The sequence below is a fragment of the Dama dama genome, chromosome 29, assembly GCF_033118175.1.
Source record: "Dama dama isolate Ldn47 chromosome 29, ASM3311817v1, whole genome shotgun sequence".
Classification (NCBI taxonomy): domain Eukaryota; kingdom Metazoa; phylum Chordata; class Mammalia; order Artiodactyla; family Cervidae; genus Dama; species Dama dama.
The window spans coordinates 69747832-69760555 of NC_083709.1; the positions used below are offsets into that span (position 1 = coordinate 69747832).

The 12724-nt window shown below is 48.1% G+C and overlaps 1 protein-coding gene across 1 annotated transcript in view; it reads right to left on the bottom strand.

Annotated features, from left to right (window-relative positions):
• GABBR2 (gamma-aminobutyric acid type B receptor subunit 2) overlaps positions 1-12724 on the bottom strand; it is a 358625-nt gene that overhangs the window by 120136 nt on the left and 225765 nt on the right. Inside the window, exon 7 of the mRNA XM_061132246.1 lies at positions 11288-11524. Within this exon, the coding sequence (XP_060988229.1) occupies positions 11288-11524 (237 nt within the window). The remainder of the gene's footprint in view (positions 1-11287; positions 11525-12724) is intronic.

Consider the following 12724-nt stretch of genomic DNA (forward strand, 5'->3'; position numbering starts at 1 on the left):
GTTTGGAAAGAGGAAAGCATTTTGGAGATGGATGTGGTGATGGTTTCACAACAGTGTGAATATGTTCAGGGTCAGTGAATTGGATACTTACAAATGGTTAAAATGGTAAATTTCATGTCACATACATTTGATTATAATTTTTAAAAAAGGAGAGATGAGGTAAAAAGGTTGAGAACCATTGCCACAGAAGAAGCTTTATAATGTGAGGGATCAGAACAAATGGCTGGAAAGAATTAAAAAAAAAAAAGATATCTGAGTGTGAAGTGTAAGTGCTTACAGGACCCCGCAGGTCTGTCTGAATGGAAGTTATGGTGACTTCAGCTTTCTTTTTGGTGCTTGTCTTGTGCTGTTTACATTTTCTGTAATGGAAATGTGATATTTCAGTAACCAGAAAAAGGAATAAACATGTATGTGTGTATAAATGTAAATATATATGAATAAGAGGGTAGTAAAATTCCCTCCCTCTCCCCAATCAGGGACGCAGTGAGTAAAAGCCAAGCTGCTGCTTCTAGGATGACCTGGCCAAACTGAGACCTGTAGAACATACCCCCAGATAGCAGCAGCTGGGTATCAAGGAGGGTCGCCCACCTAGAAATGAAGGACCAGAGTCTTGGCTTCAGCCTTGCCTCTTATTTATACAGAAAGCTGAGCACCAAAGAACTGATGCTTTTGAACTGTGGTGTTGGAGAAGACTCTTGAGAGTCCCTTGGACAGCAAGGAGATCCAACCAGTCCATCCTAAAGGAGATCAGTCCTGGGTGTTCATTGGAAGGACTGATGCTGAAGCTGAAACTCCAATATTATGGCCACTCAGCTCCTCTCTCATGAGCTTTGTGATGCTGGGTAAACTAACCTCTCAGTTTTCTTGCCTGAAAAATGCTGATAATAACAGTCTATAACATCTCCACTGTGTGGGGTTGTACTGAATATTAGTTTGGTAGGCCTGCCTTAACAAAATACACAGACTGGGTGATTTAAAAGAAATTTCTTGGTTCACAGTTCCAGAGGCCCAAGACAAGGGTGTCAGCAGGGCTGGTTCCTTCTGAGGGCCGTGAGGGAGAATCAGCTCCCCAGCTATAGGTAGCTTGCTGGCAGTCGTCGGCATTTCTTAGCTTACGGACTCCATCTTCTCGTGGAGTTCTTCCCCGTGGGTATGTCTGTCTCCAAATTTCCTCTTTCGATAAGGACACTATTTGCACTGGATTATCCTACTGCACTATGACCTCATCTTGACTAATTACATCTGTAAGGATCTGATTTCCCAATAAGGTCACATTCTGAGGTACTTTTCATTAGAGTTCAACACATGGATTTTTGTTGTTCTTCAGTCGCTAAGTTGTGTCCAACCCTTTATGACACCCATGGACTGCAGTACACGATGCTTCCCTGTCCTTCACTATCTCCCAGAGTTTACTCAAACTGAGGTCCATTGAGTCGGTGATGCCATCCAACCATCTCATCCTCTGTCACACCCTTCTCCTCCTGCCCTCAATCTTTCCCAGCATCAGGGTCTTTTCCAAAGAGCCAGCTCTTTGCATCAGGTGGCCAAAATATTGGAGATTCAGCTTCAGGATCAGTTCTTCCAATGAATATTCAGGGTTGATTTCCTTTAGGATTGATTGGTTTGATCTCCTTGCAGTCCAAGAGACTCTCAAGAGTCTTCTCCAGCACCACAGTTTGAAAGCATCAATTCTTTACTCTCAGCCTTGTTTGTGAAAGTGGTCCAACTCTCACATCCATACATGACTACTGGGAAACCCATAGCTTTGACTATACGGACCTTTGTCAGCAAAGTGATGTTTCTGCTTTTTAATACACTGTCTAGGTGTGTCATAGCTCTTCTTCCAGGCTCCTAACAGGGGTTATTATGAGAACGAAATGAGACACGACATTTAAGGGCCTCGCAGATCACCCAGCACACAGTGAGCAGGCAACACTGTTAGCCGTTCCCAGCATCATGACCTCAGTTATCACAGCAAGGTCAGCACAGCCACCGAGTCACTGAACCTTCCCTTAGTCTGCTTCTTGCAGGGACCCGAACAGAATCCGTACACAGGGCTTCTGCCGAAGTTCTCATAAGACGGGGCACTCCCCCACACTGCTTCTCACAAGGAAACAGCTATTTTTGCCCTGACTTGAGGAAGTCAAACCTTCAAGCTCTGGAAGGCTAGGCATCAATTCAAACAAATTGCTAAACCACATTATTTTGATCTTTCAAATTTACCTGGCGGCAGAAGGAGTAGGCTTCTTCCCTGCGCTGTACATTATCTGCAGTCATTTGTAACTGTGTTTAAATAAACGGGGGGAGAGCAGCCAGGCAGTACCCAAGAACAGATCTGGAGACACTTGCATTTAGAATCAGAAGCCTTGGGATGTGGATCTGAGACAGGCTCCCTAGCAATGCACCGTGGGACCCAAGCACAGCTACTTTGCCTTGCTGAGACACAATTTCCTAATTCATTCAGTCAGCAAACGTGTTTCATGGAGTAAGGGCCAGTGTTACACAGGGATAGAGAGGATTACAGGCCCCAGGGCCGGGAGGGGCTCAGAGACTCACTGTCCAACGGGGAGGGCCAGGTGGACACACAAATGACCCAGTGCAGAGGGGGGACCTCAACATCCTCTCCTACTAACACGGGGAGAGCGGTTCCTGCTCTCCCTCCCGAGCATCTAATGTGGCTGTTTGGACAGTGAGTTCCTTGCCGGGCAAGCCTTTTATCTTACTCTTCCTGCCTGGCCCAGGCCTGGCTGATAGGGTGTGCTGGAAATGCTAGTTGAGTTAATAGAACACCTAAATGGTTAAGAACATGGGCTTCTGAGTCAGCCAGACTGGTCAGCTTTGAATGCAGTGACACTGGCTATTTGTCGGATGCTCAGTAAATCATTTATCTTTGCTCAGCCTGCTCAGCCTTTTTTTTTTTTTTTTTTTAAATAATGATATGGTTGCTAATTAGCTAAATCATTCACTCATTTAATAGATATTTAGTAGGCATCTACTACGTCCTAGGTACCCAGTTCTAAGTCTCAGCGATATGGCAGAAAATGAAGCAGACAATGAAGAAGAAAAAGAGTGCACATCAAGTCAGGTAACTATTGTGAAGAAGAACGAAAGGGATGGGACTGCAATTTTGAATAGGGTGCCAGGGAAGCACGTGTGGATGTGTGGACAAAGACGCGACATCGGTCAAAGAGGCAGATGCAGCTCACTGGGAGGAGCATTCCCGGCACTGGAAATTGCACACCCCCTGCCGGGTGGCCGTCTTAAACATCACGTTCAACAACATGTGTACGGTGCTCAAGATGCTGCCTGGGATGCAGTAGGGTCTCATTAATGGAGAGCTATTATTAGCATGACATTAATAAATGTAATTGTATTGAGGAAAGAAGAAGACAGAGACTATAAATGTACCCTCTGCACACGGCAGTCACATCGAGGGTTATTGTTACAGTTGCTGTTTATTACTAGCAATTAATTACCTCCAGGAAATGCTCCTGACAGTCTGAAGTTACAGGGGGCCCAAGAGCCAGCCCCTCCCTCCTCAGGCTCTGGGACTTGAGTCCTAGCGAGATGCTGATGGGGAAGACTCGGGGCGGGGTAAAGGCTGGGTTTCTCTCCTGCCTCACAGAGGAAGGAGTGAGAGCCCCTCATGCCCACCCCCACACATACCTGGGTCAGGGAGATTTCCACAACCTGCGTGAAAGTGACACCAGCTGTCACGGCAGTAATTTGGGAATCGCCATCAGCAGATTCAAGAACGATAGACCCTGTTAAAACTTCTGTTGTCAGTTCTGATTATTTACTGGATAGCAAAAGTCTTTCGTTTATAGCAGCCTGGAAGGCAGCAGAGTAGGCGAGTGTGACCGAATTTCTCCATTGTGTGTGGATTCAATCCCAAGAAGTTAACTCAAGGTTACCAGTGTTTACTGAGCTTCCTCCAGGTGTAAGTGCTAGGCAAAGTACTGTGGGGACCGGAGGGGTGAAAACTGTGGCTGCCACAAGTCCGGGAGCTGCCAATTCATTGGAGAATATGAATACGGCTTTCCCACAGGCAGACTGCAAGAGGCAGGGATAGGAGCCGGGTGCAATGGACCATAAGGGAGAGGAGTCTGGAACTGGCTACCTGGTGTAGGGGAGGAGATGGGAGAGACTTCATGCTAAACTTAATGCACAGTTAATAATTAGCTTACAGTAAACATTCCCTCTTTAAAATGCTTAAGATTCCCACACAGACACCTATATGTCTCAGATGGGGTCCCCTGGAAGTAGAGCCTAGGACAGGGACTCATGTGCAAGGCATAGATTAAACGCGTGTTCTTGGGAGAAACCTGTAGGGGGAGAGGAAGAGCGGGGAGGCCAAGCTCTGTGGGACGTGTTTCCGAGTGAGGCAACTCCCCGCCCGATCCTCCCAGGAGCCCCTGGAGGTGAAAGGCGCCAGCGTCACACCAGCCAGCCACGGCTGCGGGCTGCGGGGGGCCGGGGGGTGAGGCCCAGGCACCTCCAGGCTGGGAGGCTCCATCCGCGTGGGACACTGGCGGGGCACACGCACGGCCGCGGGACGGGCAACCCTCAGCTAACTCCTGAAAGGGCAGGGCTCTGGCGGGGGCCCCAGCAGCGCTTCTGGGAACGAGACCGAGTGAAGATTCTTAGGGCTGCGGGACCCTCAGTGCCATGGGGCTCGGCGACAGGGAGGGACGGGGACTGGGCAGATGCCTTCCATCTGCACGGTGACAATCAAATCCCCAGCCTGCATGGAGGCAGCAGGTAGAGAACGCGAACGTGCCCCGACAGCCTTATACGAGTTCACAGGTGTGTTGAGAGAATTAAATGAGAATTAAATACGTGAAACAGACTGGCACTTCAGAGAGAATGATTGTGAGACTTGATTCTGAATATTCCTTGATTTAGACCTGCATAAACTGGGCTTTGAAAAATCATCATAATAGCTTGGGGATAATAATAATAGTCATGATGATGATACTACTGGGTACTGAACACCATTGTTACTTCTCATATCAACCCTATGAAGTAGGTTATATTTCCCTACATAGATGAGGGAACCGAGGCACAGATAGGTAAGCAATTTTCCTGAGGTCACACAGCCCTAAGAGCTGGACTGAACTGTGGCCTCCTTTTGCCTGACTTTTCAAATCTTCATTTCCTGTTACAGTTCATCACTGCCATGCCCTGGGAAATGGTGCATTTTATGTGAGTTTGAGGGTAGGCTGCTTAGCCAGGGAATAAAGGGAGAGAGATTAGGTTCCCAAACCAGCGCCCATGTTAAGTTTGTGGATAATGCAATTTCAGTGGAACTGCTTGGGTCTGGGACAGGGTGGAGACAAGTGGGGTGCAGGGGAGGTTCTGCAAGGGTTTGCTGTTGATCCTGGGCAACGGCCAAGAAACACTCATGAAGGGAGACCTTAGAACAGAAAGCAGAGAGTGACGTCGGGAACTAGTACGAGGTCACTGGGACAAGCCCCGTTTTCTGAGACGCGCAGTTGGCACATCACACTTGGACCACGGCAGAGTTTCTGACAAGCTCTCGAGGGACTGCTTCGAGGATAAAATCCAAACAGGTGGGATCAGGAGAGTCCAGGGGATGGAGTCATGACTGGTTGAATGACCAGCCCCCAAAGGGGTCAAATCCTAAGTTGGTAGGGTTTTCTCTACTTCTGGGTGGAGTTCCTATAGTATTCCAGTTCTTGTCTCACTCAAATTCAACCTAAAAAAAAAACTATAGGCAAAATGATGATATCAAATATAAGGCACAAATGGGTCACTGGTGGGAAGCTTCTGTATTGGAGAATAAAACCAGGACCTCAAAGATCAGAGAGGCAGGAGAGATAGGCAGACTTGAACAACATGGCGTTTAATTCATGTGTGTGTGTGTGTGTGTGTGTGTTTGTGTGTGTAGCGTAAAGTTTCCTGTTTGATAAAAAAATCAGCTTCAGGATCACAGCGTGGCCAGGCAACAGTGGGAATGAAATAAATGAGGCTTCAGTCAACAGTGCGTCATTTTCCTGGGACGAGGAGCTGGTTAGCTTCCTCTAATGACCTGGTTCCAAGAACTTTGTTAGTGATTGGGATCCCAGCCAAACAGCTTCCTCTAGGATGTCCTCTTTTCAGGCAAAATATTGATTGGGGATGGGGGCAGTATTTGAGTCTTAGTAGAGATAAGAATCCCATGGACAGAGGAGCCTGGTTGGCTGCCTTCTATGGGGTCGCACAGAGTCGGACACGACTGAAGCGACTTAGCAGCGGCAGCAGAGATAATTTTTTTAAAATCTCAATTAAAAACTTGAAGTTTAAGGGGCACACCGATGAAGGCTGGATTCCCATTCTTCAGCAACAAACACAAACAGATCAATGAACTCTGCAAACTGCCACCTGCTGTCTTCGTAACCTTCTTGGTGAGATCAATTAGTGATAACAGCCATCAGAGGTGACTGCATGAACTTAAGGCTGCAGGCCTCTCCCAAGATGTTAAATTGAGATGTCTAGGCCCGCAGCTGTTTGAGAGAGTCTGGGCGGAGGATGAAGATTTGGTCTATTATTATATCTGGAGGAACTCATGGGTCACCCTCTTTGCAGCTGCGATCGCTTCTACATGAGATCCACCCACAGGGAGTGAGGAGGTGATCACAGGAAATAGTTTAGAAAGAATGGGCCCCCTTCTCACGGTCAAAAATATTCCCAAGAGCCCCTTTCAATTTCTCTGTGCCCAAGTGCTCTGGTAAGCCTCACAGCCCTGACCCAAGCCTGGGGTAAAGGCTCTCAGTGACTTCCTGGAGAATCTGGTGCACACAATAGGATATAACGAGATTCTATGAATTTAACCTTTGTCAAAGGCACCACAAAATAAACATGGTGTCGTTTCAAAAGACAAACCAGAAGAAACATTCACTAAAGGACGGACACTGCTGGTTAGAGCCCTCCTATCTTGGTCTGACACACCCAAAGGATGTGTCCATTTCGAGGGCTGGAACATCATCCTTTTTTGGGGAAAGAGACTGGAAACTGGGAGGAATTAAAACATGATCACCCCCCAAAAATTTAAGCTTTGGTTTTTTCACCTGTAAACTCAGCACACATTCCCAAGTAGCCTTTGAAGGGTTATGGATATTAGCTTGTTGATGAATTCAGTGCCTCTTTGGTAGAAAAGCCTTCTTGGAGGAGTCTATTAAGCCACAGTGTATGTCCTGAGTGCTAGGGAGGAGGGAACTTGGCATTGCACCCTCACTCCCCAGGGCGTGGCAGAGGGAGAACTCACAGCCCAGGCACCTGTGGTTACCCACACATGGAGTTTTGCTTACTGAACTGCAGGAAAATCCAGGACAGCTTCCTGGTTTTCACTCTCATAAGCAGAATGGAGTCCCTGCTCCAAGGGTCTGGGCTGACCTTGGACAGTGACTGGCAATTGTTATCTACCATCTCTCTACCACGGGGTAGGGAACCCACCGACCACATCATTCTTCTTTGTGCTCCCAGCTCCTAGCACCCAACACAGGATCTGCTAAGGAGTGAATGAATGGAGGAACAAATACATCTGACAGAGCCCCAAGCAATTCTCAACGTCGCTATTTGAGACTCACCAGGACTACCTGTTAATAATGGGAATTTTTTGGCGCTGCTGCAAAGCCACTGGATCAGAAGTTCTGAGGCAGGGCTAGGAAATGTGCATTTTTAACGAAGTTCCCTGGGAGATTCCCACCTGTGTATAGAAGTTTATGAATCGCTGCCCTAGAGGAACTCTGCTGACTGGGATTCTCAGAATACTCTGGGCTTTTGAGACCTAACAGCCAATTGGAGCCTGAGTTTTATCCGGTGTTTGTTAGAAGAAGGGTTTCCAGGTGAGAAAGCATTCTGAGATTCGCAGCCCAGAGAGAGGTAATGACAGGGTCAGAAGCCGGCACTGTGGGCTCGGGGAATCAGAGGAGCAGGTGCCTGGACCATCGGGGGCGGCTGGGGACACAGGTCCTGTTCGCCAGTATTCTCAGAGGAAGGCGGCTGGGAGGAGAGCTCTTAAGAAAATTAAAGAGACGAGGGCCCCAGACCAAGCCAGAGTCCCGACCTGGGGTGCCCGAAGAAATCTCTGTAACACACCAGCTGGCAGCCACAGGCCTGGCTCCCAGGCGAGAATGCATACTGAATCAATTGAAATTGAGTCACGGATATAATTAATTTAATGTGTTTAAACGATTTTCCGTATAGTAAACATGCTGAATGAGGGTGACCCAGAATAAACTGACTGCCTCAGAACGGAAAAACGGAGACCGTGTGCACTGTATAATAAAAACCCTTCAGCAAATAGAAAATGCTTCAATTTATTTCTACCTCCTGTTCCTTTCCTTTCCAACTCTTTATTTATGTCTGAACTTGGCCTTCTGCGGTCTCCTAGGACCACAGGGACACTTTTTATTTTGTCAGAAGTCGGTCTTTTTCCTCTGATCAGAAGACAATTTTAATGAAACCTGTCTCGAGCCCAGCGACAAGCACATATTAATGTGTGACGAAGGGAATGAGGAAGGGGAAAAAAAACCTGAAGACCTGTTTCACTACTGCAATCCTTCCCTCAACTAATGGAAGATTTGTATAAAGAGGAGAGAGACAGCACCAGTGTGGTGATGGCAGGCCCATCTGAGCTACTGTCCTGCCTCAATCGAACCTTCTTTCTATGTGACTTTGAAACTCCCCGGCCGTACCTCACATACTCATCCGTGACCCAAGGGGGTTGAATTTGAGGACCTCTAAGATCGCTTTCAGTTCTGACATTTGCTGAATCATGAGCCACAAATGAGACCAGGCGTAAATACGCATCAAGGAATGCCCCATCAAAGAGAAACTCATCTTCAAGCCGTGCAAAGCCTTTCGGGCCTCAGGCAGGGATCGTGTATTATTTGGCAGCATTTAGGAGTAGTTATAAATGATCTCCACCTAAGCTACATCAGGCATCCAGACACAATGCTGCGTTCCAGGATTAGGAGAGGCTTCCTAGATTCTGTAGCTCTCTATCCAGCCGCTTCAACTTGGGGTACCACAAATTCATTCTCTTAAATGGGAAATAAAGCATGACAAGATGGCCTGAAAAAGTGGACCCGTATTTTGAGACAGCTTCGCCACAATGCTACTAGTGGGACCCCTGGTGAATTCCACCCTTCTCTAAGACCCTGTCTGTGAATCTGTTCCATGGATAGAAAGGACTTCTGAGGCCTCTGGTGCTCTGTGGAGACTTTCTGAGGGAGAGGTTTCAGGAGAGGAGAGGTGGGACGTGGAGGGGGCTGATCTGGAAGGGCTCTGGGCTCTTCTTCCATTCACCCGAGAATCTCCTCTTTAATTTATATTACACACCAGGGACCACATACAATCTGATAACAAGAAGTTCTAAGGATGAAAAAAAAGAACTTTTTGAAACCACCAGGCTGAGGAAAGTTGTTAAAGTTTTCAGTCTGCGTCCAGGCTGCCCTGCAGACATGACCTTTACCGATAACTAACAAGAGCCTTCACTTCCAAGTCGTGGGAGCAGATGTCCAGGTCTCAGGTCGAGAGGGGCTCCATTTAGGAACTTGGAACTCTCCTTCTTTTCAGCAAACCTCAATGTTCCCCAATGCCCAGAGCAGTGGTTCTAAACTCTACTGTGCATTAGGGGGTCTGTGATGGCTGTGCCCCAACCCTGAGATTCTGATCCAGTGGGTCTGGGGTTAGGCTCAAGAATTTGCATTTCTAACCAGCTCCCAGGAGATGCTGGTGCTGCTGGTCAAGGCACACTTGGAAAATTGTTGGCCTGTAAGATAAGGCCAGCCTCCTTAGCTTTCCCTACAGAGCTGTGCCCCAGCTCACCCTCCCAGCCTCACCACCCTCCCTTTCAATATTCCCAACAAAGTACATGCACCCCACCACACTCCATCTGGCGTGACCGCCAGCCCCCTGTCTGCAGGTCTAAGGCACAACCCAAAAGATTCCACTTCCAAAGTCTTCCAGGACTCTTTGTTAAAGGTCACAGAAATGCGCCTAGGCTCACACAGTCTCTCCCATGGTGCGGAGCACTTTCAACCTCTTAATGTCATTTAAGTCCAGGTCTCACCCCTGCATCTGGACCACAGACTCCAGGACAAGGAGTCCACCTTACTCTGCAGTCCACACCACAGTTTACCCCCAGCACCTGCACAAGTTCTGGCCTGTCAGACCAACCGCCCAAGCCTGAGCACACGCACAGAGGAACATGGACATGTAAGAAATACCCCAGTCAGCTCATCTCATATACTCCCAAGACAGACTGATTCTCCAAATGCCTTTTTAAATTAGAACAATGGGCAGCACTTTAGCCATTTCAAACTATTCTTTAGGCAAATTTCCCTAATTTTCTGGGAGCACAGTCAGTAACAAATACATCATCATGAGACATAAATGACGACCATTTATGTTCATGACGAGAAGGTAGTGTGATGCAGCTATTAAGAGCTAGACCCAGGTTCAAATCCTAACTCTACCTCCGATTAGCTGCTGTGGTACTTAAATGTTCCAAGCTCCAGGCTCCTCAGCTTTATCAGGGGTGGTAACAGCACCCACTTCCTAGGGATGGCACACAGATGCAGTGAGACAATTATTAACTACAATGACCACTAGCATTTCCTCCGTGTCTACATGTGCCTAGCACTGGGCATACACCATCAAGCTAATCTACATAAATGCTTAGCACATACCTAGCACATCATAAGCATTCAATAAGTAGTGATTCTCATCATTGCCAATTTTCCTGACTTCTCTGCAAGCCAGTCATTATTATTCCCATTTGCCAGCTATTTCAAGAATCTTGAAACTCAGAACAAGTAGCTTGCTCAAGCAACTGCTAGGGCAGTTTTTAATCTATAACAGCTAATGTTTATGACTGCCTTGCCAGGTAGGTATTATTCCCATTTGGGGGCTGAAAAAACCCTGTAGTCTGAAGACCATAACGTGAAAGTGAATGCCCAGGATTTGAATCTGACTCTGGATCTAGAGCTTCTGTTGGCTCACCCCCACCCCGCCAGCTGGTGGGTTCCACCTGCTCTGTGTCACCTCACTATGGCCTTTCCAATCCTCGAGTTACATAGAGAGGCAGTTTCCCAACACATCGAGGAGCGTTACTGGCCATGCCCGTTTCAGCAGCCTTGCAATCCCAGAGCCCACAGGAAGTTATTTCAACAAGCGAGAAAATGAACCATATATCAGAGGGCCTGTAACACAGTGCCTCTTGCCCAGGACGTCTCCAAGAGGCGCTAAGGAAAGCAGAGCCCGGGGGCCTGGGACTGACCGTGACCCCGAAGAAGTTGGTCTCGTTCATGGCATTGAGGATGATCTTGCCCAGCGTGTGGTCTGTGTAGTTGAAGTCCTGGATCCGCTGGTGCCGGCTGCTGGCGTGCAGCGTCTCCATGGCTCTCTGAAGCGTCTTGGCGATGACCCAGATGCCGTCGTAGGCGTACCCGTGGAACTTGCTGGGTCCTACCCCTGACCGCTTGTTGTTGTATTCTCTCTCATACTGCTGCGGCGTCTGGAAAATAAGGAGGCCAGGGAACACCAAGTTACAGGCAGCTGGGACATGAAGCATGCCGTGCTGAGAGCTGACCCTCCCCAGTGCTTATCGTCAGCCAGGCACGGTGCCAGGCTCTTAACGGGCATCACCGCATCTAACCCCCACAACGACCTTGTACGCCGGGACTGTTACTGTCCCCATTTGCAGATGAGAAAATTGACTCAGGAAAGCTAACTTGCCTAGGACCAAGTGAGTGGCAGGGCTGGTATCTGAACCCTGGCTGTCTGCCAAGACCAGTGGGAGGAAAAATGCATCCTGAGCAGGCCTCCTCCTGACATTAGCTGGGCCTGGAGCTACAGTAACAGTGGAGGCCCATATACCATATGTCTAAATAGTAAGTTATAGACGACAAACAGACTGTTCAATAAAATATTTTCTATCTTTTTGTCATAATGGGTTAAAGGAGGGTAAATAAACCATCCTAACAAGCTGGAAGGCCAGGTTTGAATTCAGAAGTCTGACTCCTCAGAGCTTCAGTCTGGACACAGAAGCACAGGGGAAGCTAACTTTGCTCCGGGGCCCACCCCCTTCTCTTCCCACTGGACTCCACCCCACAGGCCAGTCAAGCTCAGTCCACCTTCTTCTAGCATCAGTAGTCCCATGACCACCCAGACGCTCAGACCTCCCTGAAGAGGCTCCTTGGACCCTGGATGTGGCTCCAGGCTCTTGGGCAGGGAATTCAGGGTATGGCCCAGGCTTGGGAGGGGCGCAGTGCAGGGGGGCAGGTCCCTGTGGCCTTGTGGAGTTTGAACCCCGTGGGGCTTGAGTGAGGTCCTCTTAGAGCATGGGGTCCAGGGCTGGTCCTAGTTGTCCAGAGGTAAGGTCCCTTCTGATCTCTACATTGTGCTCTTCCCTTTCATCTTCCATAATGTAGCAGGGTCTGCGAATAACTTCACATTAAAATTTTTTTTTCTCCCATTGAGCTGGATTTCATAAAAGAATTTCATTGGTAATATTAACATTCTGATTGAGGCCACAAAGTAATGAAACTGCCTTTTTACTCTAGTCCCTGAGGCTTATAGATCCAAATGAATGCTGCTCCAGGGGAACCCATTACCCTCAGCTCTTCATGGGCCTTTTCTCAAATCACTTCTGGACTCCTCTGCCAGAAATGTCATCAGAGCCCATGGCTTAGTCTTTGGATAAACCCTCCTTGGG